The sequence below is a fragment of the Pangasianodon hypophthalmus genome, chromosome 14 (genome assembly GCF_027358585.1).
Source record: "Pangasianodon hypophthalmus isolate fPanHyp1 chromosome 14, fPanHyp1.pri, whole genome shotgun sequence".
Lineage (NCBI taxonomy): Eukaryota > Metazoa > Chordata > Actinopteri > Siluriformes > Pangasiidae > Pangasianodon > Pangasianodon hypophthalmus.
Genome location: NC_069723.1, coordinates 9,742,672 through 9,770,585, shown reverse-complemented (window position 1 = coordinate 9,770,585; position 27,914 = coordinate 9,742,672). Strand labels below are relative to the sequence as shown.

The 27,914-nt window shown below is 38.7% G+C and overlaps 2 protein-coding genes across 7 annotated transcripts in view; both read left to right on the top strand.

Annotated features, from left to right (window-relative positions):
- LOC128317058 (alpha-2-macroglobulin-like) overlaps positions 1 to 7,096 on the top strand; it is a 33,044-nt gene extending 25,948 nt beyond the window's left edge. For 3 of the 5 annotated variants that reach the window (XM_053239668.1, XM_053239666.1, XM_053239665.1), the window contains exon 34: positions 107 to 7,096. In XM_053239668.1, coding sequence (XP_053095643.1) covers positions 107 to 168 — 62 coding nt within the window. In that variant the 3' untranslated portion in view covers positions 169 to 7,096. The remainder of the gene's footprint in view (positions 1 to 106) is intronic. The other 2 variants (XR_008303556.1, XR_008303555.1) reach the window with 2 other exon arrangements.
- Positions 3,626 to 27,914, top strand: LOC117599039 (alpha-2-macroglobulin-like). 2 transcript variants are annotated; one of them, XM_053239672.1, is made up of 34 exons: positions 3,626 to 3,789; positions 7,758 to 7,938; positions 8,054 to 8,210; positions 8,303 to 8,355; positions 8,646 to 8,666; positions 8,807 to 8,972; positions 9,060 to 9,144; positions 9,372 to 9,495; positions 9,591 to 9,711; positions 9,872 to 9,981; positions 10,109 to 10,279; positions 10,364 to 10,597; positions 10,730 to 10,942; positions 11,043 to 11,192; positions 12,137 to 12,253; positions 12,885 to 12,972; positions 13,970 to 14,078; positions 14,353 to 14,578; positions 14,664 to 14,790; positions 16,650 to 16,771; positions 16,859 to 16,910; positions 17,031 to 17,114; positions 19,934 to 20,110; positions 20,217 to 20,292; positions 20,450 to 20,606; positions 20,712 to 20,786; positions 21,026 to 21,188; positions 23,576 to 23,766; positions 23,985 to 24,200; positions 24,466 to 24,587; positions 24,827 to 24,908; positions 25,026 to 25,094; positions 25,259 to 25,364; positions 27,778 to 27,914. In XM_053239672.1, exons 1-34 carry the CDS (start codon positions 3,626 to 3,628, stop codon positions 27,837 to 27,839), a joined length of 4,371 nt encoding a protein of 1,456 aa, XP_053095647.1. In that variant the 3' UTR covers positions 27,840 to 27,914. The 2 variants fall into 2 exon arrangements, with proteins under 2 accessions (XP_053095647.1, XP_053095648.1); XM_053239673.1 differs by lacking the exon at positions 27,778 to 27,914 and adding an exon at positions 25,450 to 25,582.

Genomic DNA, 27,914 nt, shown 5'->3' with positions numbered 1-27,914 from the left:
CCTCCTGAAGAAGACGGAGGACTACAAAAGGAGCCAGCAGCCGCTTTTCAGGAGAGGTAGGTGAGGTGTGCAACGGTACTAATTGTTTTCTCTCTGTGTTTGCCAGACAGAGATATCAGCGAGGAAGACGAGCCTCCCTCTCAGCACGCCAACCTCTACACTGCCTGAGTGTGTCCGCCGTGCACCCTCTGTCTCGCCATCGCACCGCTGCAGCCAGCTCGCTGCGCTGCTCACCAGGAAAACACCTGCCACACACCACTGCACCGCCCACCCACAACTTCACTCCCATGTTTTTATTGCACCATCTTTGTAAATATAGAGCACGTTCCTCACACGACTGCCTCTGAGTGCTTGTGTTCAGTCCTCTCTGTGGTCTCGCTTGTCACAGTGGTGGAGAATGCGGGCATGAACACAGCACCAAGCACCATGGGTGCAGCATTGCAACAACTCTTTCAAGCGAGCCTGTAGCAGCAGACAGTGAGTCAGCAGCTGGCCCGCAGCCTCCAGGTCACCACCCAGGAGCTTCTGGAGCTCAGGAAATGCCCCAACCCCTGCCGAGAGGCCCAGCACCTCCTCACCAAGCTGACAGCCGCCGACGACATGGAGGCCTTCCTGCACACATTTGAGCGTATCATCCAGTGGGAGAGCTGGCCTAAGAAGGACTGTTCGGTTCGCCACAGCCAGCGCTTCCCGAGCCACATGGAAGAGGAGGACGAGGACAACGCGGTTGAGGGTCCAGCCAGCATGCCTGGCCCAGGAGGAAGGGAATACCGGAGCGACCTCAGCAGGTGAGCCTCCCATCCCAACTAATTCCTGGTACGAGGGGGCCTACACTACCTTAAGACGGAGCATCAGGGCCAACCCTGCGAGCTGCTGGTGGTTCCCCGCAGCTGTACTCAGCCCCTCATGCACCTGGGCCACTCACACCCCAGGGGGGACATCTGGGGGCCTGGAACACCCTCAAAAAGGACTGTTTCATGTGGCCAGGGATGGACGCCGAGGTTCATTTCTTCTGCCAACAGTGCCCCCAGTGTCAGCAGATGATCCTGCACAAGCCTGCTCCCGTGCTGCTTATCCCTCTCCCCATCATCAGCATCCCCTTCGAGTGGATAGGCATGGACCTGCTGCCGTAGTCTGCCCGGGGGCAGGAGTACATCCTGGTCATTGTGGACTATGCCATCCTTTACCCCGAGGCAGTCCGACTTCAGAAGGCCACCTCCTGGAACATCGCCCTTGAGCTCCTTCTCCTCTTCAGCCGTGTGGGAATCGCCAAGGACGTTATCTCCGACCAAGGTACGCCCTTTATGTCTAAACTAATGGCAGATCTGTGTCGGCTGTTGCAGGTGAAACTCCTAAGGACGTCTGTCTACCACTCCTAGACCGATGGGCTGGTGGAACGCTTTAACCAGACACTGAAGAGGATGCTCTGAAGGGTGGTAGATGAGGAGGGGAGGACCAGGGGCCTTCTCCTCCCCTACGTCCTCTTCGCCGTCCGAGAGACCCCTCAAGCATCGACTGGCTTCACCCCGTTTGAGCTGCTCTTTGGACGGTGACCCCGAGGACTGCTGGACGTGAACTGATCTGGTCCACCACGACATCAAGGGCCCCACCGGGAGTCATGGTCCGGCCGCATCCCAGAGGCCCGCTGTAGGGCAATCAAGAAAGAGGTCAGCTGGGTATTATAGACATTTTGTGCCCAACTTTTCCTTGATTGCCTCTCCCCTCTCAGACCTCACTAGTAAAGGACAACCAGACCGGGTGCAATGGAGTCGGGAAGCTGAGCGAGCGTTCGAGGACCTGAAACAAGCACTGACTAGTTCCCCTGTTCTACGCAACCCAGACTTCAGCCTCCCCTTCATCGTTTAGACCGATGCATCAGAGACAAGCCTGGGGGCTGCCCTGTCACAGGTCTTCAATGGGGAGGAGCACCCGGTCCTCTTCGCAGAGAGGAACTACGCCGCCATGGGGAGAGAAGGCCTGGTCATCAAGTGGGCTGTGGAGGAGCTCAAGTACGACCTGGCCGGCTGACCCTTCACTGTGGTGACTGACCACGCTCCGCTCCAAAGGGTGGCCAAGGCGACGACTCTCCCTCCAAGACTATCAGTTCACCAGGCAACACCAGGCGGGGGCTCAGCACAGTAATGTGGATGGGCTTTCCCGACACTACTCACTCTGGGCCAATCGCATGCCAGCAGTGGGCTCGGAGCTGAGGAGGGGTACTGTGACAGCGGGCCGGCAGCCCGTGCACGGAAATCATTGATCGCTGCTCACACGACTGCCAGCGGAGTGCTGAAAGAACAGCGGCAGTTGAGCACCCCCAATTTTTTGGACAGCCTGAGTGTGCATGGCTGCGAGGCAGAGCGAGTTAATGCAGTGCGTCTGGAGCTAATGAGGACCTCGGCACGAATCTACCCTCCTGGAAGAGACAGAGGTCTATAAAAGGAGACAGCGGCCACTCTTCAGGAGAGGTAGGTGAGGTGTGCAACGGTACTAATTGTTTTCTCTCTGTATTCGCCAGACGGAGATCTCAGCGAGGAAGACGAGCCTCCCTCTCTGTGCACCGACCTCTACACTGCCTGAGTGTGTCCGCCGTGCACCCTCCGTCACACCATTGCGCCGCTGCTGCCTGCTCACTGCGCTGCTCACCAGGAAAACACCTGCCACACACCACTGCACTGCCCACCCACAACTTCACTCCCACATTTTTATTGCACCATCTTTGTAAATAAAGAGCATGTTCCTCACACAACTGCCTCTGAGTGCTTGTGTTCAGCCCTCTCTGTGGTCTCACTCGTCACATAAACATCCTGATTTCAACCTCTTAAATAACCATAAGTCAGTTTTTATTAGCCTCAGTATATTTGGCTGACTGCTTGTCTTTTCATTTCATCATCAGATCACTGATTTAGTTAAAAGTTCAACATGTTTATGTACTAAGCCAAAACTGTGTAAACTGTCATGTTCGGCTAGAATGACTAATGTTTGTTCACTCAAGGGTCAATAAACCAAGGTGGCTACTAAATCAAGGATTGGTATAATTCATATCAAAAAGAGTTGTAACACCTGCTAAAATGTTATCAATAAAAAAATTGCTTTAATATTTGCAGGAATGATTCGAAATAGTGTTTAAGGAAATTATTACATGGTAGATTTTTTTTTTCCTGAAATAAATTATGCAATGATCAAGGCAGTTACCTGTGTGTTGTTTGATGTTTGTTTGAAGTGTGTACAAAAGAAAGAGGTTAGTGATTGTATGTTTACTGTAAACAGTGTATGATAGTACAATGACTAATGACTAATGCCTTTCTTGGAAGAGCAAGAAAATACCAGTTATTATAATAATATGTTTCCTAATGCATATGCTACATAAATATATTTCATACTGCTTGTATAGATAGCTATGCTTGTTTATTTCATGAAGAAATAAGTCTGCTATTGACCCATTGCCTACTTGTAGGATTGTATATATAAATTGTATATATAAATATACAATCCTTATGTTTGTAGATGTCACGTACTGTTCTAAAAACCAACTACATATCACAACAGTTTAATTTACAGCATTTGCAGTGCAGCTGGAATATGTTGCTCAAAATGGTTAATCATTAGTGAGAGATAACAGCAGATGGACCTCTTTTGGGCTGAGTGTCCTTTTAAAAAGGAAATCACACATCAGAGATTGGCATTTGCAATGGACTTCATCAAGATGGTCAGTCGGGTTCACACTGGGATAAGGCTACTGTTAGCCTGCTTCCTCTTTCATTCTGTTTATGGACTAAACTCAAGGCCGTAAGGACCATATTTTACTCTGAACCTGTCTCTTTACTCAATAGATACAAGTTTATTTGATGTATTTTGGCTTGTAAAATTAAGATCTTGTCTTTTAGGTCCTCATTCCTTCTCAAATAGTGTGTGTGTGTGTGTGTGAAATGAGACTTTCAAACTGTAAGTCTTTTTTGAGTCTTTTTTGATTTATGTATTGCAAATAAAACTAAGGTCTCAAATCTCAATATCTAGGTATCTATCTAGTAGGTGTTGGTAAATGAACATTAGCAAAAATCATTGGCTTTTAGAAAAAAAAAACATAATCATGCTATTTTCATAGTAAAAATAGAGGGAATATTGACGGATATTGTTAATGTACTAAACCCTGTTAGTGAATATTCTTAATATATTTGTATCTACACCCACAGGCAGAAAGAAGCAACTTTATAATAAGTAAGCAGTAAATGTACATAATGTTTGGAAGATTTTACAGTTCCCAGGTTTTAATGCCATTAAATGACATAGCATGGCTAATCACGTGATGTTTGACTTTACAGCATTTAATTTGACAGGGGTTTACCAAAAATAGACATTTTGTGGCATAAGTGTTGTTTTTGGTTAACACAAGTCAAAAATCCCTTTTTACCTCAGAAAGGGGTCCAGTTTTCTCAATGCCTGATTTTCCAGTAAAGTCTAATATAACATGACAACATAACATGACAACAAGAGTCAGTTTGAAAAATTTTAAATATAATAAACTTAATCTTAATCTCCATATTTGGGATTTAGCCATTGGCATTTAACGGGTGTCTTAGACGCAGATTGTATAATAACCTGAATCCTTAGTAAATTGAAATTTAATGTATGATACAATGCGAACGCATTTGGCAGTCACATCATGTCACATTTTGCCCTACACCTTCTCATGTATACATAGACTTGGCTCTATTTGATATTCTGGGAAGGTGTAAATTTTGTATATGGTGCAATAATGTTAAAACATACATTACAGTGCAAAAGTCTTAGGCACCCTAATTTTCTTTGATACAGTTTTTTTCTTAGATATTTATTTATGATTTCTGCATTACTGAGTAAGTACAAAAAAATTAGATTTTCTAACATTACTTTTTCAGCAACAACAAAAAAATGTTACAGAAACATATTACATAATACACTACCTTTCAAAGACAAAAGAGAAGCAAGTGCAATAGTCAAAGTCTCCAGAAGAACTGTGGCAGATTCCCCAAAATGATCAGTAAAATTTTCCAGCTAATTTCCTTATAAAACTGCACAAACCGTACCCAAGACTACTTATGCATTTTTAAAGAGCAAAGGGTTGTCACACCAAATATTGACTTTGTTTAGTTTACTGCTCTGTATAGTTAATTTTTTTTTTAATGTAGAATACATTTAAATTTAATTATTTTTGAAGACATCTTTGCTTTACAGCATTTCTTTGCATGTGCTTAAAACTTTTGCACAGTACTGTATATAAATAACTTCCACTTTAAATCAAACTGTTGACATTATTCATTTTAATAAAGCTAGTAAAAATGGTATATTAATATGCCCTCAATATAGCCTAGCCTAGCTTGGAAATATTTCAGATATTTTATCACTGTGTAAGAGATTTGGGCTCTGTTAATGAAATATTAAGAATAAAGGGCTCAAGACTCAAAACAGATGGTGCATGTTTACCTTATGCGCCTAATGTTGGAATTGTAATAATCATAAAATTATTAGATGTGAACTAAAACAACTGGCATGGGCTAATGCATGGAACAAGAAAAAAGATTAGCCTACAACATAGAAAGAAGGAATGTGTCTCCATTGCACAATAAATAGCATCTTTATTATTCTATTTTGTAGTGTTTTAACTTGATATCTTTAGCATGCTAAACAAAAAAGGAAATAAGAGGGGCTGATTGGATATTGCAGCAGCTTGCCTATAAAACCTCTTTATTTTTCTTCTCAACCTTGAAGCACTGTTAAAACAATACACTTCCTCTGTTATTGACAACTCACACTTACAGCACAGTAGCAAAACTAGTGGTTAACCACAAGCTCAGTAGGGAGAAAACTGGTGGGGGTAAGGAATCTCAGTTTCATGAAAAGGGTGAGCACACATAACACAATATGGACAAATTAGTGGCACATTCCTACACTAACAAATAAAACTATATCAAACAGACCAATCGACATTAAATATTAAACAAGAAGGATACCATTGCTGTTGGATAAAATAAGGATTGGCGCTTGCTCATGACAGCTCAACAGCACTACATAGCCCTTACATGCTACTACATGCTGGGTCAACCATCATGGTGACCCAACAACCCAAACTAAAACACAGTCCTCAAGACCACAGTAGGTAGTAGAATTTTGAGCAGTATACACGTGATATGAACTATCTATCTACAGTATACTATTATTATTATCATTTTTATAATTATTATTATTAATAATAATAAATATATATTCTTGTTGTTGTTGTTGTTGGTGGTGGTGGTGGTGGTGTTGTAGCAGCTTCTGTTGCAGCTGAAGGAATCCTGAAAGTCAGCGTGCTACAGAACCTTAACACCCTCACTTCTGCGTCCTTCTGCGACTATGCACACAGTCATGCATATTGTTCTTTGCCATCAAAGCCTAGTCTAGGGCTGTGTCAGTCACATTTGTTGCCTTTCTTCTCTTTCCTCAGTGTCTTTGTGACAGGTTGATTGTGCCTTACCGAATGATCGTTGCTCCATGGACTATAAGCTGCAGTAGTCATAACTTTAAAGTTTTCAGCAATGTCCCTCATTGTATTGTTATTGAATTCACCCCCACTGTCTTTGAGGAGGACTATGAATGTCCACCCAAATTGAGATGGGATTTTGTATGTTAATTCAAAAGGACAATGACAAACATTTTAACAACTTTACTGACTCCAGTACACGCTTCCATCGACCTTGACTGAAGTAAACTGTGTATGCTCAGGAATGAATATAGGACTTAACAACCCCAGTTTCCCGTCATGGAGGAGCAGAGAGGACTTGCCTGATTGTTGGCCACTTTTACTGCATTATTCTCGGGCTTCTCCTCCATCTCCAGTTTTCTGTGAATGAGCTGAATCTTCACACATGCACAATGTACCATCACTCAAGTCCATTAAAGTCCCTGTCCTGTTTGATCCCAGTTTTGTAGTCACCTGTTAAGTGTTTCCGATTTAGATCGTTTTCTGTTTGATGAGAATGGATTATCCTTTGTTATCGCTGTCTCCGCCTGTACTTTGAACCTTGCTATAGGCGCTATGATTTTTGCATTCACCCAAATAAATCACACATTAAGCACAGATGCTTGAATCCTGCCTCATCACAATGCACATTACACTTAGTAACTCTGAAGCAATGCTGCATGTGTAACACCTACAATTAAGTACCTGCAGAGTGGCTATTTAAAAAATGAATCGCATGAAATATGAGTGACATACAAGTAAATCTATTTTCCTATTATCCTATTTATAGAATGCAACTTACTAGTGCAAAATTATTACACCATTAAGCATATTATTGTGTGATTCTGAAGCCTTGTTTAGGTTCTGCAAGGTATTTTTCATTAATAATATGCAGAACCTTAGAACCATAGTGTATTTTTTCAGCACTTACAGTAGTCTGGTTCAGTTCTAATTCATTTCGAAATATATAAAGGCAGCTCCAGTAACTTTACTAAGAAGGGGAAAAGCTGTATGATACCACTTTGTCTCATAGCAATTAATTTGGTGCATAGAAGTAATTGTCTTCTATTTGAATATCTTATATGACCACACCACTGATTACGCATTACTCTTATCGAGGTCAGTGTAAAGTGAGGCAGTATGCATACATTTTTGCAGTCGTACTGACTATTGAGTTCAGTAAGTTTAGTATATTTAAGTTTATTAGAGTTCTTGTGCTACAGTAGTTTATTTTACATATACTTCATCACTTTTCTCAAAATAACATTTTTGTCTTTAGATATTTCATGGTGACATTTCCTGCAGTGATAGAGTCTGGCTCTAGTGCCAACTTTTGTGTTAGTCTTCTGAAGCCTAATGGGACTCTACAAATGAACATTTATCTGGTTCACAACAACCGGATCAGAACTCTTTTACAAGAGACAGTGGAAAAGGAGATTCACCACTGCTCTCATTTTGAGGTAAGAAATCCCAATTATTATTATTATTATTATTAGTAGTAGTAGTAGTAGTAGTAGTATCATTTTAAGTATTATTAGTGACTGGTGTGGTATAACATGGATGACGTCTTCACAGGCTCCACAGGTTGAGGGTGAATCAGTGCAGGAGATCAAAGTAGAAGTCAAAGGTAAAAGCTTTAATAAGACAAAGAAAAGGAAAGTGATGTTTAAATCCTACAACACATTGGTATTTATTCAGACTGATAAACCCATCTACAATCCAGGCCAAACAGGTGATACATTCCTTCAACTGAACTATTTAATATAGGTTTATTTGTTACTGATGGTGCAGCTTAAAACAGCACATTTCATTATTTTTCAACAGTGAATTTCAGAATTGTCACTATGGATTCTAATTTTATTCCCCTGGAACAAAGGGTAAGTGGGGACTTTATACTTTGAATATTTGCTAGAGTCTAAGTGTAATAATCTCAATCTCAATGTCCATGCAGAAAGGCAGGTTTTAGTTACAACACATTCTGCCCTACATGTTTACATTTAACGGTAGAAGAAAGGTCTTGTCATTTTCTAAGCACAGATTAATATCATACCTTGATGTTGTGTTGATATTCTACTAAATGAAACAAACATGATTTTTAAATTTAATGAGCTTGATGATATCTATGTTATTTTGGTAGTTTCTTAATCAGAACTATTCTCCTTTACAGTACACCACAGTAATTATTGAGGTACGTAAATAAAACTATACATAATTTCATTTTTAAATTTTATTTTATGACACTTAAATTTTATTTTATTACACTTGTATGTATGTATGTATGTATGTACATTCTTTAGTGCAACTTTCATATTTTTCTGCAATAAACAGGATAATAATCGTAACAGGATTGGTCAGTGGACAAATGTGTCCTCGACAGGCCTGATACTGCAGCTTTCTCATGAGCTAAATGCTGAGGCTCCACAGGGGCATTATATATTATCTGCTAGCATTGGAAATAGGTTGATCTCACACTATTTTAAGGTGCAAAAGTATGGTAAGTTACACTAGAAGAGTGGTTTTATGTTTATACAGAATTAACTGACATTAGTTACTGTAATAAAAAAATACATTTGACTTTTAGTTTTACCCAAGTTTGAGATTACAGTAAAAACACCAGAAGAACACAGTGTCGGTGAGGAGGAACTGAAGCTGGAGGTTTGTGGAAAGTGAGTGAAAGTTTCATGAGACAACAACTAAAATAGAAAAAGAGGGCCATATTTTTAACAATTTCTTTTTGTTTGAAACATTTGCCTTGTTTAAAAACATACTGCAATTTAAGAATAACATAGCATTGACAGCCACTTGAACATCCAGGATACATCAATGTATCCAAAAAAAAAACAAAAAAAAAAACACTGTCCAAAGCAAAGGTCAATGCTTGTGCATTTTTAAGGTACACGTATGGACAGCCAGTACCTGGTGAAGCACTGGTGCAAGTGTGTCGTAAATTTAAGCAGAATTATCTTCATCGTGAGGAAGCCAAAATGATTGCGCCGTGCCTGGTTGAAACAGTGGAGGTACATAAGTAACACTATATTAAAGGGTATCATGTTTTTAACCTCTCTACCGATATAGTTCTCACCCTGTATTTGTTTTTGTGTTTTCCCAATAGATGAGTCAGACTGGTTGTGCCTTCGTTATATTAAATGTATCAACTTTCATGAATTCCAAATTTGAAAATAATTTTGAAAACCGTCTTAATGCTACAGTTACACTAACAGAGGAGGGAACAGGTGAGTCAGTAACAGATCTCTTCAGAACAAAGCTAAGGCAGACAAAGCACTGATTGCTAATTTTTAACTTAAAAATAAGTTATAATACTTGTAAATACTCTGAAAAACTGGTTCATATTGAAGAATAATTTGTATATTGTATATTGTTGTTTTTGTTTAGAATTTTCCATGGTAAAATCTGTAATCATAACACTCACTTACCAAATCGGTAAAGTGGAACTTGTGGATTTACCAAAAAACTTTGAACGGAAGAAGGTTATAGAAGGAAGAGTATGATTTTTTTTCTTGCTTTCAAACTTTCACTGATCCACAGATATTGCTTTTTTTTGACAATGTTTTGACAATTGTCAATTTTTTTTCACATTTCGACAATAATTCTTCTTTCCCTGATCAACAGATTAAAGTTACTACCTTCAGTGGAAGACCAATTCCTAACAAGAAGGTGTATCTTTCAGAAGGTGAACGGTGGTCTCAAAAGTTACTACTTAATCTTACTACAGATAGTAATGGATTAGCAAACTTCTCAATCGCTTCACCTGAACATCCTACAAGAGAGATAATATTGCGGGTGAGCACTCACAAAGATTTAAAATCATTTCCATATATCTTTAAACCATATTAAAGCTAAATGTTCCGTGTCATTCTTATCTAGGGAAGTGATTATCCAGTGGTCAAATACCACACATACAACATACCATTCTTTTCAACTGCTGATGCACGTATACAGCTGCCCCAACCGGCCACAGCTTACAAACCAGTATTCAGTGGACTGTCAATAGAGAGCTCAGAGGAACCCTTTAATTGTGGTGCTGAAATTCCCATAACCATTAACTACTATATTGTTGGGGAAACTACTGAAAATTACAGCATCAGTCTTATATACATTGTAAGTATTTGCTGTAAAATTGTATGTTAATTGAGACAGAAAATGCAAGCCTCCTGTATTACCTTAATTCCAGCAGCTCTAGATGTAATGCACTGCACAGTGATTATCATATATTTTGACTCTCTGGTTCAGGTCTTATCTAAAGGAGCCATAGTCCATCATGGTCATGAGAAAGTTGAAGTGGAAGACTCTGCAGATGTCAGAAAAGGAAAAATCTCATTCAAACTATCTGTTGTTGCTGAGCTGGCTCCTGTAGTGCAGGTGGTGGTGTACTCTGTCCTTCCCAGTGAGAACATCATCGCTGCTAGCAAGAATTTTAATGTGGAAAAATGTTTCAGAAATAAGGTAAAGCTAGCACCATAATTATTAACTTTTTACATGCAATCAATTAGTATGCCATGAAATTGCTAAACCTGTCTAACCTTGTTTTCATCATGGACTCCAGGTTTCGCTACAGTTCTCTCCCTCTAAGGCAGTTCCGGGGGAGAAGAACACACTCGAGCTCACAGCTCATCCGGGTTCACTGTGTGGCCTCAGTGTTGTAGATCAGAGTGTGTTCATCTTGGAGCCAGAAAAGCATCTAAACACTAAAAAGGTGAAGTTAAGATTTACAGAATCTTATTTTTTCAGACTCTAAGAATACTGAAGAGTACTGGCGAGAACAGAAATTGCATTGCTGCTGTTTGAGGTTGGTGGTCTTTCAGACTTTTGGAAGTGTCAGATTAAATCCAGGAACTGGCATTAGTGCAGCCAGCAAGGGTCAAAAATTAGGCAGATTTTTGCAAACAATCATAAGCTAATCTTTAATCAGACACACAATGAAACCACATTTCAGAGATGAGGGTTAAAAACATGCAAGGCTTTATGAACAGTAGACAAGATGAGTGTTTTTACACTAGAACAATACAATACAATACTGGTATTACTAACTAGACAGAATTGAAAACCGTGATTAAGGAGCAAGTTAAACAAGTTTTACTTTTTAATACCCAAAATTTAATAGTTGATTTTTCTTTAAAACTTAACCACTGAGAACACCTTTTCATGAAAAGTGCCAATAGTTCAGAGGGTAACTGTCTTTTGTCATATTTGCTTTTTGTTACTCTACAGATTGATATGGCCTTGTTGGATGAATAAAGCTTTCATTCATTCATTCATTCATTCTTACCTAAATATATTAGAAATATAGAACAGAGGAAAATGCCAAAACCACCAGCATGTAAGAACTGAAAATTTCAGACACATGAAAGAAATTTTGAAGTCTACAGTTATGATCATTATAATATAGAATTTTAGATTAACAATAAAGTATTGTGCCCATATAGTAGCACAATAACAATAATAATAATAATGATAATAATAATAATAATAATAATGTGTTTTATTGGCATTCATTGTACATAAACTTAAAGCAAGTTCTTTTAAATCTCTCATGTTAATGTAATCATACATGCAAAAGTCACAAAGTAATTTTTTGTGTTTGGTGCTATGCTGTAAGTAATCCCATAATAATCACAAGTTAAACTATATCTCCTGCAGATATTTAATCTGTTGCCAGTGACATCGGTATTGGATTATCCCTATGCGCTTGAAGATTATCGAAGGTGCTGGCGTGGTAAACCTCAACGAAATGGCCATACTTATAATACATTAAAGGTAAACGACTGATTTCACATAGCTGACACATAGCTGGGTGATCTGGGGAGACTACCAACCAGGCATTTTTCTACTTCAATCTGTTGCAAAACAGTACTGGTTCCCGGTTTAATTATTGTATAATAATAATAAAAGGGTTGCAGCTCATATGTTCTGCGGAGAGACATTTCTATCTCCTGTTCCACTGCATACAATCTCATCCTATACCACCATGGGTTTGTTAATCCATTGTTTTTTAAAGTGTCTTTTATTTTATTTATTTATTTTTTTTTTACATGTGTTTAAGTTTACTTCTGCCTTTTAGTTGTAATTTTTTGTAACAGATTGGATCCTTAAGAGCTGAAGTGACTGCATTTTTTTTTAAATCAGTCCCATTAACCTTATATATTGGAGGCAGCTATGTTTATTAGGTAATACACAAATGTTTACTCTTGTGTCACTGGTTAGAGGTGGCAGAGAGGAAATTTAATTTAAATAACACATCCAAGCTTTCACCCTACAATACCAAATACATTTTACCTAAAGCATACTGTATTATTTAATTTTAAATACATATTGTTTAATTTTATTTTATGTGAAAGTATCTGCTTTAGTATTTCTACACTGATTATGACTTATTATCCCCTGACAGGGAGTGGGGCTGAAGATGGCAACAAATTTGGCTATTAGAGTTCCTCATTGTTTGGGGCGCAGACGCATGAAATTGCGTCGCATACATGGTACATTCAGACCCATATTTTTTCATCTTATACACAAATTACTGTTCATTAAATAGTGCAGTTTCTCGTTCATAAATTTAAATTAGGTACATTACATTTTACTTTACACATTATAATAAAACACATACTGTACTGTTGTTATCAGTATAATGTATCTATAATTTATATACAGTAATTCTCTTGCTGTTTCTACAAATTAAACAGCTACTAATGAAATCAGTATTATAAAGTTCTATTCTCTGGCATTATGTACAAAAATTAGATTTAAAAAATTCCTGTGTTGGTATTTTATTATTGATGTAATATTTTTTTATTTAAAAAATAATATAAAGAAATTATGAATTATCATCCAGGATGAACATATGATGAACATAACATAGGCGACCTTAACTAATCAATATCCACATTCTATTTACACTCTGACAATTGAAGCCTCAGTATGGTGAGACAGAGGAGAAAGTAACTTTCGCTGTAGATGTCCAACACATGCTTTATGAGAGTAATTAAAACTAAGTGTAAAAAACAGGTATAGTACAGGTCTACTGTAGTCACTTGTTTTATAATGTATACACAACAGCACAGTGGAAAGCAAATATTGTGGCTAACATCAGATAACAATTGAATATTACTGACTACATGTGATGTGCTTAATGAACTGAATTTTCCAGTGTAATTGGGATTAAAGCTCAGAGGGTGAGACATTTTTATATGGTTTCACAGAAACATGTAATTTCTAATGTACTGTATTTTAATCTTATGAAAAATGTTTACAATGAAATTTCACTGTAAAAATAATTAGGGACAAGATTTTTAATAAAAGAAATTAAGAAATGATAATATAAATTTGGATTTCAGTACTTCAGAGTTTTGCTAGCTGGAATTTCAAAACTGGATGTCCCATATCTCAGCCAGCGCTCCACCCAGATTGAACCTTATAGTACTAAGGTCATATACTTTTATTTATGTTTATGCTCATTGTCAGTGCAATATTTGATAGGAGAGCGTCATTTTGCTCATTATCCTGGAGGGTCGTCACCTAGAAGAGACATTGAGACAGTTCGCAAATTCTTCCCAGAAACATGGCTATGGCAACTGTCTGAAGTGGGGTTAGTAAATCAACATATTAATGTCAGACATTTTACTTGCATTTTTATTAGAAATTCAACAATATAAAATGATAGCAATAAATTAAAATGAGCATACCTATTGTTTCAGTGGGCATGTTTCTACAGTGCTTCTGTATATTTATGTGTTTTTTTGTCACCTATTAGCAGGTATATTTGTGTCTGATGTTGTTTTAAAGATAAGCTTAACTAAATTTTCATAAATAATGCATGCTCTCTTTTTGATGACAAGTTTGAGTGTCATAATTATCCACAGGGACACTGGATCAGCACAGCTTCCTGTCACTGTTCCTGACACCATCACCACTTGGGAGACAGAGGCTTTCTGCGTGTCCTCTATTGGGCTGGGACTGGCTCCTCCTGTTCAGCTCACTGTATTTCAGCCCTTCTTCCTGGAGCTCTCGTTGCCTTACTCCATTATCCGGGGAGAGGTTTTTGAGCTGAAGGCCACTGTTTTCAATTATCTTTCCAAATGCATTATGGTACTGTAATGCCAAGATTTTATCTTTACAAGTATTGTGTCACTTAAGATGCACAGAAAATTAATCACCTGTGCCTCATCAATAGGTTAAAGTGACTCCAGCCTCTTCCTCAGACTACACTCTGGAACCTTCTTCTGATGGCGAGTATTCATCCTGCCTGTGTGCAAATGGCAGAAAGACCTTCAAATGGACTCTGATTCCCACTGTGCTTGGTTAGTCATAAAACTCTTTCAAAGTCTTTCATGGAGGTCTATGTTTGTGCCAGTGAAAACCTAATTTGATTATTAACCCTCCTATTATCTTTGGGGTCAATTTGACACCATTCAATGTTTAACGTCTCTAAATATATGGTTGACATCATTTTTTTTGCTTTAATGATTTTTCCTAATTTAATGGGGACAACGGGGAAAACATAAAATTAACATGATGATATATTTTCAATGTCCTGTACATAGCATCAGTGTTCCTTGGGGTCAATTTGACCCCAGGCTGTTTTAGCTGTATAAAACATATAAGAAATATCAAAATTTTACACATATTTGTTTTAGATGATATTGAGGGTCACTATGACATACAATTTTATAATCTTCAAAAAACTTCCTTCTGCTTTAGGGCCCTAAACTAACATAACCATACCTGTAGTATTGCGAGAACCACTCATAGTTCACATGACGATGGGAAGGGGTAAACACAGTTCTCATGTGGACATTGATAGTTCACCCAACATAGGGGAGGAGCAAACATATAAAAGCTTACACAGCAGCCTTCTCTAAAATTTCTCTTGGTGCTCTGTGGGCTCTCTTTTTTTATGAAAAAAAAAAGATTGAAAATGAATTGAAAATGACCTTTTAGCAAAGGTTTTCTGTCAGTGAGGTTTTGTCACAGTTCTCTGACAGTGTAAGTGACATAGAGGAGAATGTGTCTGAGACAGAGGATAATGTTGAGGAGGACCCTGATTATGAGGCATCTTCCTCTGATGAGAATGATACTCTTAGTGTTGACCCTCCTGTTGCCTCTCAACCACCAGCAGACACATTACCTTCCAAAAATTTATTGTGGTCCCTCTTCCCACTTGAATGGCAGGGTAGACTTAATGGTGCTAATGTCATCAAAATGGACCCAGGACCACCAGATACGCTGAGGGTGGTATTAGACATGGCTGAAGGACTGAATGATCATAACATTACATGTGATATTTTTTTCACATCGTGCACCCTGGGTGAGGAATTGCTGAAAAGGAAGGTTACCATGTAGGGGACAATGAGAAAAAAACAAGCTGGAGCCTCCCTCTGAGCTTCTTGCAATGAACAACAAGAAGGTAACATCTTCAGTGTTTGCCTTCACTGACAAAGCCACTGTCATCTCCTATTGCCCCAAGAAAGGAAAAATGTCCTGCTGATGAGCACCATGAACAAAGATGCTGTCCTGAGCACCAGAGAAGACAGAAAGGTCTTGGACTACAATAAGACTAAGGGAGGGGTTGATAATCTGGACAAGGTCACAGCCACCTACAGCTGCCGATGCATGCCTGCCCATTGGCCCCTTCTGTTTTACAAATAAAAATGTTTGAAAGTGTTTTTGCTTTTTCCTGGGGTCAAATTGACCCCGAACATAATACATGTTACTATCCTTGATAACAGAAATTGTTCTTCTTTCCAAATGTTATAAATAACAAAAATCTGTACTTAGAAATAATATATAGCCTTTAAAAAAAACAAAAAGATCTTTCTTTTCACATGAAGGTCAATTATTGAGATATTATGGTGATTTGTGTATTTTTCCATAGTCGGGCAATCACTATTCTGGATGAATAAAGTGGGGTGAAGGGGGGTTGGGTGAGGGTCTATATTTTATTTAAAGGGCTATTTAGGTAGTCAACAAATAAAACACAAACTTCATAAGGGAAAGAAGGATGTTGATTTAATTGGATATTGCAGCAGCTCGCTTAACTACACCTCTTAAGTATTCTAACAAACCATGTTTTTTAAAATTGCAACTGTACTTTGTCATGAAAATATCAAGAACATACAATATTGAGTTGTCTGCTGCAATGGATGTTATTATGCTACAGGAGTCTTGAAAGTGACAGTGAGTGCAGAGGCAGAACAATCCCAGACAGTGTGTGACAATGAGATTGTGAGTGTTCCAGAAAGAGGCCGTATTGACACAGTTACACGAAGCCTGATTGTACAGGTCAGTGTCTTTAAAATAAGCATAACCTTACATTTGTAAACCTGTTCTTTATTATGTTATGATCTAATAATACTATTTTCCCTTTAGGCTGAAGGAACTGAGAAGACAAAGAGCCAGAGCTGGTTATTATGTCCACAGGGTCAGGCTTTCAAATATTTTTGCATTTTGATTCATATCAAGTCTGGTTGGTTGAAAACTGGTGCACATACTATGTTCTACTGCTCAATAATGATAGAGCTGCCTTTCATCTCTCTCACAGGCAACAGTGTCTCTGAAGAGTTGGAGCTGATTCTTCCTGAGGATGTAATAGAGGGATCAGCACGAGCTTCTGTCTCAGTACTTGGTAAGACAGAAGAAATTAGGGTAAATAAAAGAACTTTGCAACTTTAAGGTAATTTTTTGTATTATATACTGTGTATAGTCACCTGTGTATAGTTCATTCCTGTGTGGTTGCCAGATTTGTCTTAAGTAGAGGTGTCCAAGATGGGTTTTTTCAGTAGTGTCTAGACCACCTTTGAACACTATAGAAGAACAATACAATATACCGAATACAATATAGCTGCAGTGGCCACAAAAAGTATTTGGATACTTAAGCAACACTTACAATTGTATGAATTTCACTGGATTAGAAAACATGTCAAACCAAGTGGCAATTATTTGAAAAAAAAGATACTTTATAAGGCTTCATTACAGATCACAGTTACAAGGTTTTAGTATTTAGTTTGCCATCCTATGTTTCACGGAACTTCTTGACAGCATCTGGGCATGGAATCAAACAGTTTCTGTAACAACTGTGATGTTGTTTCCTCCAGGTTTCAACCAGTAAATCTTTCAGTTCATCCATACTAGAGCATCGACAATCTGCTAATTTCTTCTCCATTGCTTCCCATAGATGCTTTATAGGGCTTAGATTAGGGCTCTGGGAAGTCTTCTTTTTAAAGGCAGCTGGTCTGCTTTGGATCATTATCCTGCTGAAAAATTTCTTTGCTAATTTTTGCAAGCTTGCATCCAGACTGCCTCTGTACACTTCACTGTACTCTGATGCCATCAATGAACACAAGCTCACCAACACTACTGTAGGAAAATACATTCCCAGCCACATCCGTGCTTTCATACCCTTAGTGTAGTCTGTTGGAATTCTTCTCCTGTCTTTCTCCAAACAAACACTGTACCATCAGATCAGTGTTCGTGACTAAGAAGAATGAAGTAATTTTTTAAAAAGAATTACCGAATACAGCTTAGTGCACAAACTACTCAAAACAGGATCAATGAGCATGGGTACAGAGGAAGAGTAATGCGGTGAAAACCATTCATCAGCCTCAAGAATATGAACGCAAGGGTGAAAATTGCAAAAGAACATTTGTCATGGCTTCCAGAGGTATGCAGGAAGTATCTTCCATAGTTGACCCTTCATGAATGTACCAGATATATACCTGCAGTTGAGCTACACCTGCTGTTGGCAATTGCCTCTCCGGTTATAGGTTGAGTGCTTATCAGCCATTTATCCATTTTTTAGCTTGAGTGTCACTTAGCTACTCTAACTAGCTGTGTGAGAGAAATGCTGGCGATAAATTATGTGCGAATGGATGCATTTTTCTGAAGCAAAAGATAGTGTAATTTGATTGAATGCCTTTTATTTGACCTTTAGAACACTGTCTAATATAATGTTTGCACACTAGAGGGTGCAGAAGTTTATTTTTGCCTATGAGAAATACATGGACTGCATTGTAATGCTTTCTAGAGTTGGATAAAATTAAATGAATGGATTTTTGGGCGTACCCCCATTGTCACCTTGCATACCACTGGGGTGCTCATAGCCCAATGTGGAAACCACAGCTTTAGGGTAACTGTCTTCACAGCACCACATATAAAGATTAGTGTCTGCTATAGAGACGTTGGCATGGTGCTGAATGTTTTCCTACATAAATCCCTTCCCAACTCAAAGCTCCTGGGAGCATAAGACCACAGGCTTTAATATCTTCTGGACAAAGTCTCAGCATTTTCATGGGTGTTCCTCGCCCAGTGTTCTACTGCAAACCTAACCCATCCTAACTATCCATTTCAAAAGAAGTATGATAGGGACCAAAGATGAATTCCACCCCAGCAAGTAATATCTGAGCTTCTCTACCACCTATTAAATAGACTGTTGCATAATTGGGAAGCAACAAATTACAGTATGGCTGATTTCAATTATGCCTTTCTGTCTATGTGGCTGCAAATCCATCTGTCCATCTGACTTGGTTAGTCTTTCAAGTTAGATAATTCAGTCATGTTGCTATGGAAACCAAGCTGGGAATGAATTGTCTGTAATACCCTAGAATGGTTTTCACCTGGTTTTTGGTGTGGGGTTGGGACCATGTTGCAATGTTGCTTTCATGAGCTGAGGCTTTTCTCTTTCCCACTGTAAAGCCAAGGTAGTTAACAACTTCTAGGGCCAAGACAGTACTTTGTGGGGTTTCCGAGTGGTACTGTGATTTACACCATATGCAGATATCATTAAGATATGCAGGTGCTCCATGGACCCCAAATGGCAAGACCACTGTACTAGAAGCTCAAGGGTTCAGAATGCTGTCTTTTCCCAGTCCATGGAGCTAGTGGCACATTCAAGTGTCCTTTAGTAAAAGTTTTGTATACGTACACCATGGGGTAGAATGGAGAGATTTCAGTCAGTATTTGATCATCACTAAAGTGTACACTTCCATCTGGCTTTGGGACAAGAACAATGGGGCTGGACGATGCATTCTGAGAAACATAGCATTTGCCTACCCGGTTTCTCATGGCCTCTTGGCAGACCTCCAATATGACTGGAGTCATGATTTTCCCAGGTGCCTTAACAAGGAGTTTTCTCAGGTCCTAGGTCTGGTGCTGTCACAGATGGCTACTCAGCTTCATGCTTTTAAATGAACAAATCATAACTGTGCATGCAATGTCTTTATCTCAGGAGCATGCAAATGCAACAATAAAATGCTTTTTACCATACCTAGTCTGCATTCTATAAATGTTTTTCAATTTTTAAATTGGAATTGGTGCAATGGAGCTTCTATATATTTAGAACAGCACTAATTTTTCATGTGGTCTAAACTGTTCATTAACTGTATGTTTTTGTCAGTTCCAACATCATTTAGCTAAATAGATAAAGAATATTATTGTGTTCTTTTGTAGGAGATATACTTGGCCGTGCATTAAAAAATCTGGATGGGCTGCTAAAGATGCCATATGGGTGTGGTGAACAAAACATTGCTCTCCTTGCCCCCAATATCTACATTCTTCAGTATCTAGAGAGCACTGAGCAGCTCACCACAGCCATCCGTGAGAGGGCTACCGGTTTCCTTAAGAGTGGTTCGTGGGATTGTCTTTCTATTTTTAATATTTTAAGGCTAATAATAATCATTCTAAATAGATTTTTTCTGAAATAACCAGAATAAAATCGTTTTACTTTACACAGGATACCAGAGGCAACTTAACTATAAACATATAAATGGTGCATATAGCACATTTGGCAGGGGAGAGGAGAACACATGGTAAGAATTTCTTAATGAGGTAAACAGGTAGTGTTGATGATACAAGTTAGACAAGATACAGCCTAAAACTTATTTTCTTGAGTATTTGTTAGTTATTTTTAATTATTATATAATTCTCAAATGTATAAAACTATTTTTACAAATAAATCTCCACCAGGTTAACTGCTTTTGTCTTGAGGACGTTTGGCAAAGCACAACGTTACATCTTTATTGATCCAAAAAACATTAACAGTGCAAAGCAATGGCTCATAAGTATGCAGAGATCAGATGGCTGTTTTATAAGAAAAGGTAGTTTGTTCCATAACAGAATGAAGGTATGTATGCTACTCAGGCAACCCTTTACTAACATGTATCTGAATAAAAGTATTGAATTTCTGTGTTTATCTACATATCATGCATATCGTTCTAATCTACTGTAGGGTGGTGTAAATGATGATGTGACTATTACTGCCTACATCACTGCATCGTTGTTTGAATTGGGTAATACAGTCCAGGTAAGAGGATGATACTGTTAAATGTTCACAATCTTTTCACTGCATTGGTAAAATGCATCCAATCTAAATCACAATCACATTAGTTAATTCAACCAGGAGCACACTGATTTAATAAAGTTATCTTAAATTGTGATTAAATTGAAAATTTGTACCAGCCTTTTTATGGATAAGTGCTGCCTTTAAGGAAACTTTCCAAATCATTGTTTTCTTCTAGATGATAATGTACATTTTGATTGCAGGATCCTGTTGTAAATAAAGGACTGTTGTGCCTCAAGTCTTCTGTTGGTGACCTGGCAAACACCTACACCACTGCACTGTTGGCCTACACTTTCAGTCTGGCTGGAGAGAAAGATGTTCGGGAGCACCTACTACAAGAGTTAAAGAATGTTGCCATTTCAGGAGGTACTGAATTATTAGAAAAAATTGTAACATTTATATTTATAACAAATAGGACAATCTACATTTCTACAAGTAAAACTGCTGAATGTAATAACTGGAAATGGTAAAAATGCTACTGCAAGCAACTCATGGAGAAACTATGTGTAATGTAGATTTTACTTCACCACATTCTACACAATAAATATGATGCCTAAATATAATTGCCAGCAAGAAAGTGGCTTTCAGAGAAATCCATCTCCATTGACATCCTGCATAGGCTCCAAAGGAAAAGATCTCAGTGAGTCTAACAGAAGTATATAAAGTTCCAGGCTGGACTCTGTGGAAGAGCATAACAGACAGAGGTCACCAGTGGAACTGAAGTCTGTGTCCTTGTAAAACTCTTGACTCTGGTCTGTTCAGTTGCTGCCCAGCGAGCAATATTTTCACTGTGAAGTGTTCCACTACCAACCCCTGTCCATCATGGATGGGCTCCACAGGATTCTTCAGCAGTGGGAGGTGTTTTCCATGTGTCTGCTGGTTTGATTGAGCACTCTGACACCTACTAGAGGTCTGTGAGTGCAGTTCAGACTTTTCAATATCAGTCAGCCCAGGATCAAATTGGCTGAGAGCCACTCTGCATCCTGGGCTAAGTGTGCTACTGCCAGGAGTGCAGTTTCAATCAGCTTACTCACAAAGGAGTTAATTGCTGCCAATTTGAGCAATCGAATGCAAGGAACAAAATTGCCAACGTGTAGCCTGTGTGTGCAATGCATGTAGCAATCTCAAAGGCCTTTAGCAAAATATCATCTGAGCACCTGCAATCGGTGCTGAATTGACACTTGCGTTGCTTCCTTGATACTCACAGATACATGTGTACCCCAGCACCTGGGGTACACATGTGTCTATGTGTTTCAAGGAAGCAAAGCAAGTGTCAATTCAGCCCAGGTCAACTTGCAAGGGTTGCACCTCTGTTTCTAAAGCAACACAGGCTGTTGCCATTTTGAGGCTAGCTATGGTCTGTTTACAGCTTTTTACCTTTAGCCTGTGAGATAGTAGAGGCTAAATCAGATCTGCTCCATGACGATTTGGCTTGGCTGGCAATTCCTCATTGGACAAAAAGGGCCTTCCAGACACAGCTACAAATATAGCATTCTCGATCTCTTTAGATGAGGAGTAGAAGGAAAAATTAGCTCCTGGTTTTGCGGGGCACCCAATGGCAGGTATGAGTTCTGGCTGCATGTGTCTTCTGTTTCAACTTTGTAGATATCAGCTGGTATATCAGATTAATTTGCCCATATTCAAGATATTCTTACTTGCTAAGATATCAGTTTTTGCAGTGTATATATTGGGAAATTGCAAATCCATGATTCGCCATGCTGAAGCATGCTACTTCAGGTTGCATAAATTGTTTTCTGGATGATTCACTGAGTGAAAACCAAAGAATGAACTCCAAATTGAATCAGCAGAGGCTTGGCTTCAGTCTCAGTCTGCTGTTGATTATCTCACAATGAAGTTAGTTAGTTATGAGTCAGGCGCATTCCCTGACAAAATACTTTACCGGGGCATGTGCCCCAAACCATAATGGTTTTGGAATACAAATTTAAATGAGTGTTGCTGTTTTTTTCAAGATTTTTTTTTTTTTTTTCGTGAGGCAGGATCCTATGTTGGACCCCTTGACACAAATCCTAACAGTACTTTGTATCACTTAACTGCCATTATGATAATAAAAAAGAATTCTATGCTATCAGTAATAAGATTCAAGCCATGAACGCATTTTTCCATATAGCGTTGTTCTTAACAAGTTAATGAAATACTAGTTACTTTAACTAAAACTGCAGTGCCTTTTATACAAAACTGCTTAATGTTAGGCACATCATCATCTGATTTAGTGTTACATTTTAATGCCCATGATCATTTCAAATGTGTCAACAGCAGCACAGAGCCAATAATAGTGAAATAGCCAGCTAAAATCACACTAACTAGGCAGTCAAAAACAAAGCTTTGTTAAAGTGAAAAGCTTTTTTTCTCTTATGATCTGTATGCTCTCCACAGGTCTCGGTGTGTCTCTGAGGCTGATGGTAGCAAGCTTTATAGGTGGCCAATTTTTGTTAGCTAGCACAGGGACAAGGCAATGATGCCAGAGATATCTGAGCTGGTATATGATATGTGCACTTCAAAACGCCCTTAATTCAAACCATCTAGAATCCTACATAAATGTATGATTGCCAGGGTGACTCACAGCAGCTCAGGACAGGAGTGTCATGTTTTAGTCTATTTTCCATTTAAAAAAAAATCAAAGTAAAAAGATCTAAATAAAAGATAATAAATAAGCGATCATGGGTTTGTGCTGTAGAAGTGCTATTACGGTTATGCAAACATGTCTTAATTATCTTGAGTCTCTCTTGTTTTAGATGGTCGGCTTCACTGGTCTCAGTCAGCATCAGATGACTCTGAGGCCTTGTCAGTGGAAATCAGTTCCTACGTGCTGCTAGCTGTTCTCACTGCAGGTCAACTCTCTACTGCTGATTTGGGATATGCTAATAGGATAGTCAGCTGGCTGGTGAAGCAGCAAAATCCTTATGGAGGCTTTTCATCCACCCAGGTACTTTAGCTTGTTCTGCAATTAGTCAGTTTAATGATAAATCAATGTTTAAATTTTAATAATAATAATAACCTTTATTTAACCAGGTAAGTCAATTGAGAACCAGGTCTCATTTACAATGACGACCTGGCCAAGAGGCAACATAATTTTATTTTATAAAATTATAAATTTATATAAAATTATAATTTTATAGCAAATTCTTTTTTCTTTTCAATCAGGACACAGTTGTGGCCCTCCAAGCTCTGGCTCTGTACTCCACTAAAGTGTTCAGCTCAGACGGCTCTAGCACAGTAACTGTAAAGTCAGCAGATGGACACAGTCACAACTTTGATGTGAACCAGAACAACAAGTTACTGTACCAAGAAAGATCATTGCAGGATGTTCCTGGCAAATACAGCATTGAAGTGATGGGCTCCAGCTGTGTGTCAGTGCAGGTCAGTGCATCTGACTCTTACTATCTTACAAACCTTGTGTCTAAATGAAACGCTATTCTAATTCAGAGAAAAGCACTGACTACGCAGTTTCCCTAACAAATATTTTTATACAAGTCTCTACAATTTATTAAACATCATTCAAATTAATTGATTAATGTTTATTATTGTTATTTTTATTATGTGTTTATTCTATGTTTTTATTATATGTTTATTATCTGTTTATTGATTGCTTCATGGTTTAACTTTTTTAAATCCCTACTTGCAGACAGCACTTTTCTACAATGTCCCCACACCTACTGAAACTAGTACACTGAGCATCACGGCTAAGACAGAGGGAAACTGCACAAAATCATTTGGACAAACTTTGCTTCTTAAGTTCACTGTTGGGTAAGAATGAATGTTTGATAAAACTCTGTCCTTAAATGAGAAAACTGTCTTTGGAGTATATGGAAGTACAGTTATTTAGTCATTAATTTAAAAGTTTACAGTAAATAACTCCAATAATAATGACTAATGACTAAACATCTTAAGACACCTGCAGTGACAATAATTATTACTTTATTTTCTATTGTTTTCATTATTGCTATGGATACTCCTGAAGTTATTGACAAACACTTTTTTTCCAGATATACTGGGACACTTAACAACACTAACATGGTCATAGTGGACATAAAACTCTTATCAGGGTTCACAGCAGATCCTGGTGAAGTAAGGAGTAGCAATGTTGCTAAAAGTTCTGTAATATACATGTCTAGATAAACAGATATGCAAAAGCCTTGCTATTGAAATGATAATGGTAGAATAATCATTACCTTGTTTTCTTAGCTGAAAAAAGGCATTTTGGTGGAACGGGTTGATTCTAAAGATGACCATATTATCATGTATATCAAAGAGGTAAGAGGAGGTTTAAGAATATGTATATGATATTAATCACTATCTATATTGTATATCTATCTATATAACTGCGCTCCAAGAAACATGTATGCTTTATTTATTACACACAAAAAAACAGATATGATGGAGTGTGTTTAATATAATGTCTGGTGTATCTCTAACAGCTCCCTAGGAATATTCCTGTCAACTATGAGCTACACATTAAACAGGTGCTTCCTGTCAAGAATCTCAAGCCAGCGGTGATCAAAGTTTATGATTACTACCAAACAAGTAAGAGTTTCCTAGGTTGCATTATTTAAACAGTTACTATAACTGTATTGGTATCATTTACTGATTTTGAACATATTTCATGCAGGTGACCAGTCTGAGACGGAGTACACCTCCCTGTGCGTGTAGAGTTTCACTTTCGAATTGAAGATGCAGAAAATCCTTTGTTTTAGGTTTTGATTAAGATTTCTTGCTGTTGAAATAAAAATACTTTTCAAATGCCTAGTGAGTGACTGTTGTGTTGAAGATCTTCACAGTGTGATGGTATAGGCATAATTTGAACAATTTCTCTTCAATAACTTGTGATATATTTTTTTACGAAACACATTACATGTTTCAGTATGTTTATATTGAAATATTTCTGATTTCTATTTAGCAACTCTGGTGTTAATTTGTTGGTCAGTATTTTGTTTAATTCCAATACTTTTGGAGGGGACTGTATATGACACAGTTGCACTGAGTTACTGCAGAGACTCAGCTCAGCTAGTTAGCTATCTGCAAGATGACAAATATGGTGGGGTTGATGATGGTATTAGCATGAAATTTGAAGTTTTGGAATTATCTCATTTGGTAGAGATCAAGGAAGGAAGGGCTAAATCCCACTGGCACCGCTATCAGTGGATGTAGGTAGTCAAACAGATTTGTGGCTCATGTAGGAAAACCATTAACCAAAATGAAAGTGGACCATGGAGGAAGAGATGATGACCGTTGCAGGTTAAGAGCTTTAATTTCAAAAAAGGCAAGCAAATCCAAACCATGAAGCAGAATCAAGGTCAAAATACAGACAGAAGTCAGGCAATGTACAAACAGAGTAAACAAGGCAATAGACAAACCAAAGAACCAGAATTGTAATCATAACCAGAAACACAATAGCAGAATAACAAGGCTTGATCTCACAAGTACAAGACACTAAACATATACTTCACAATGTAGTGGTGGAATAAGTGTTCTTATATACTGTGGAGTGTGACCGAATAATTGAGTCCAGGTGTGTGCTATCAGAATGAAGGCGACCGTGATAGAATTCATGGTGGATTTTGGGTGTTGTAGTCTTTGGTGGCCATGTTTGTAGGCCACTCTGATTTCTGGGAGTTGTAGCAGCCACACTTGTACGCCACTCTGTGTTACCTTGAGTGGGGAGCAACACTGATTCCGGTGTTGACGTGACAAGGAGACAAAAAAAAATGTCAGTTAAGTGATGTAAATTATTCAGCAATGTTCTAGCAATCAAGTTGTTGATTAATACAATATACTGACATTTGAGCAATCAAGTTGTTTCATAAAATACAACTAGAGAATTTTTTTAATTTTTAAATTTTTAATTTTTTTTAAAGTTAGATCAAAACGGGTGGGGGAATAGGAATGGTCAAATGGTAGTATACACTCACCAGCCACTTTATTAGGCTATAGGTAGGCTCATGCAACTATCCAATCAGCTAATCCTGTGGCAGCAGCGCAATGCATAAAATTATGCAGATACAGATCAACAGTTACAGTTCATGTTCACATCAAACATCAGAATGGGGAAAATGTGATCCAGTGACTCTGACAGTGGCACTGATGTGGGTGAAAGATGGGTTGGTTTAAGTATTTTGGAAATTGCTGAACTGCTGGGATTTTCACACACAGCAGTTCTGCAGGCAGAAACACCTTTGAGTGGGGTCAGATAGGGAATGGCAAGCCTGTTTCAAGCTAACAGGAAAGCTATAGTAACTCAAAGAATCACTCTTTACAACTGTGGTGAGCAGAAATGCATCTCAGAAAACACAGCACATCAGATAACAGCAGAAGATGCCATTGGGTTCCACTCCTCTCAAACGTGAACAGGAATCTGAGGGTACAGTGAGCATAGGCCAAACAAAACGAGACAGGTGAAGACTGTTAAAAGTTGCCTGATGAATTCATGGGTTGAATGCCACAGCTGGCTTTCAAACAGCAAAGGGGAACAAGCATGATCCTGATTGTTTAATCCTATTTCTCACCAGCTGGTAGCCAATAAAATGTGACTACACACACTAAGTGATGCTTTCATTTGTTTATTTGATGTTTGGGGTAGGTCATTAGCAATAGCGCTATATGTATTGTAGATGGAAATGAACAAATATACGTAATATATTATGCTGTGACGGCAGGCTGGCAGCCCACGCACAGAAATCATTCATCGATCCTCACTCAACTGCTGGCGGGGTGCTGAAAGGACATCACCAGTTCAGCACGCCAATATTTTGGACAGCCGGAGTGCGTGTGGCTGTGAGGCGGAGCAAGTTAATGCAGCGCATCTGGAAGCTAATAAGGACCGTGGCGCGAATCTACCCTCCTGGAGACGGAGGACTACAAAAAGAGTCAGCAGCCGCTCTTCAGCAGAGGTGGGTGAGGTGTGCAACGGTAGTAATTGTTTTCTCTCTGTGTTTGCCAGACGGAGATATCAGCGAGGAAGACGAGCCTCCCTCTCGGCACGCCAACCTCTACACTGCCTGAGTGTGTCCGCCGTGCACCCTCTATCTTGCCATCGCACCGCTGCAGCCTGCTCGCTGCGCTGCTCACCAGGAAAAC

Coding starts and splice junctions, on each gene's coding strand:
- LOC117599039 (XM_053239672.1), top strand. CDS start 3,626: ATGGACCTCTTTTGGGCTGAGTGTCCTTTTAAAAAGGAAATCACACAT. Junction 9,145..9,371: donor AAGCTGGAGGTTTGTGGAAA/GTGAGTGAAAGT, acceptor TGCATTTTTAAG/GTACACGTATGGACAGCCAG. Junction 23,767..23,984: donor GAGGCTTTTCATCCACCCAG/GTACTTTAGCTT, acceptor CTTTTCAATCAG/GACACAGTTGTGGCCCTCCA.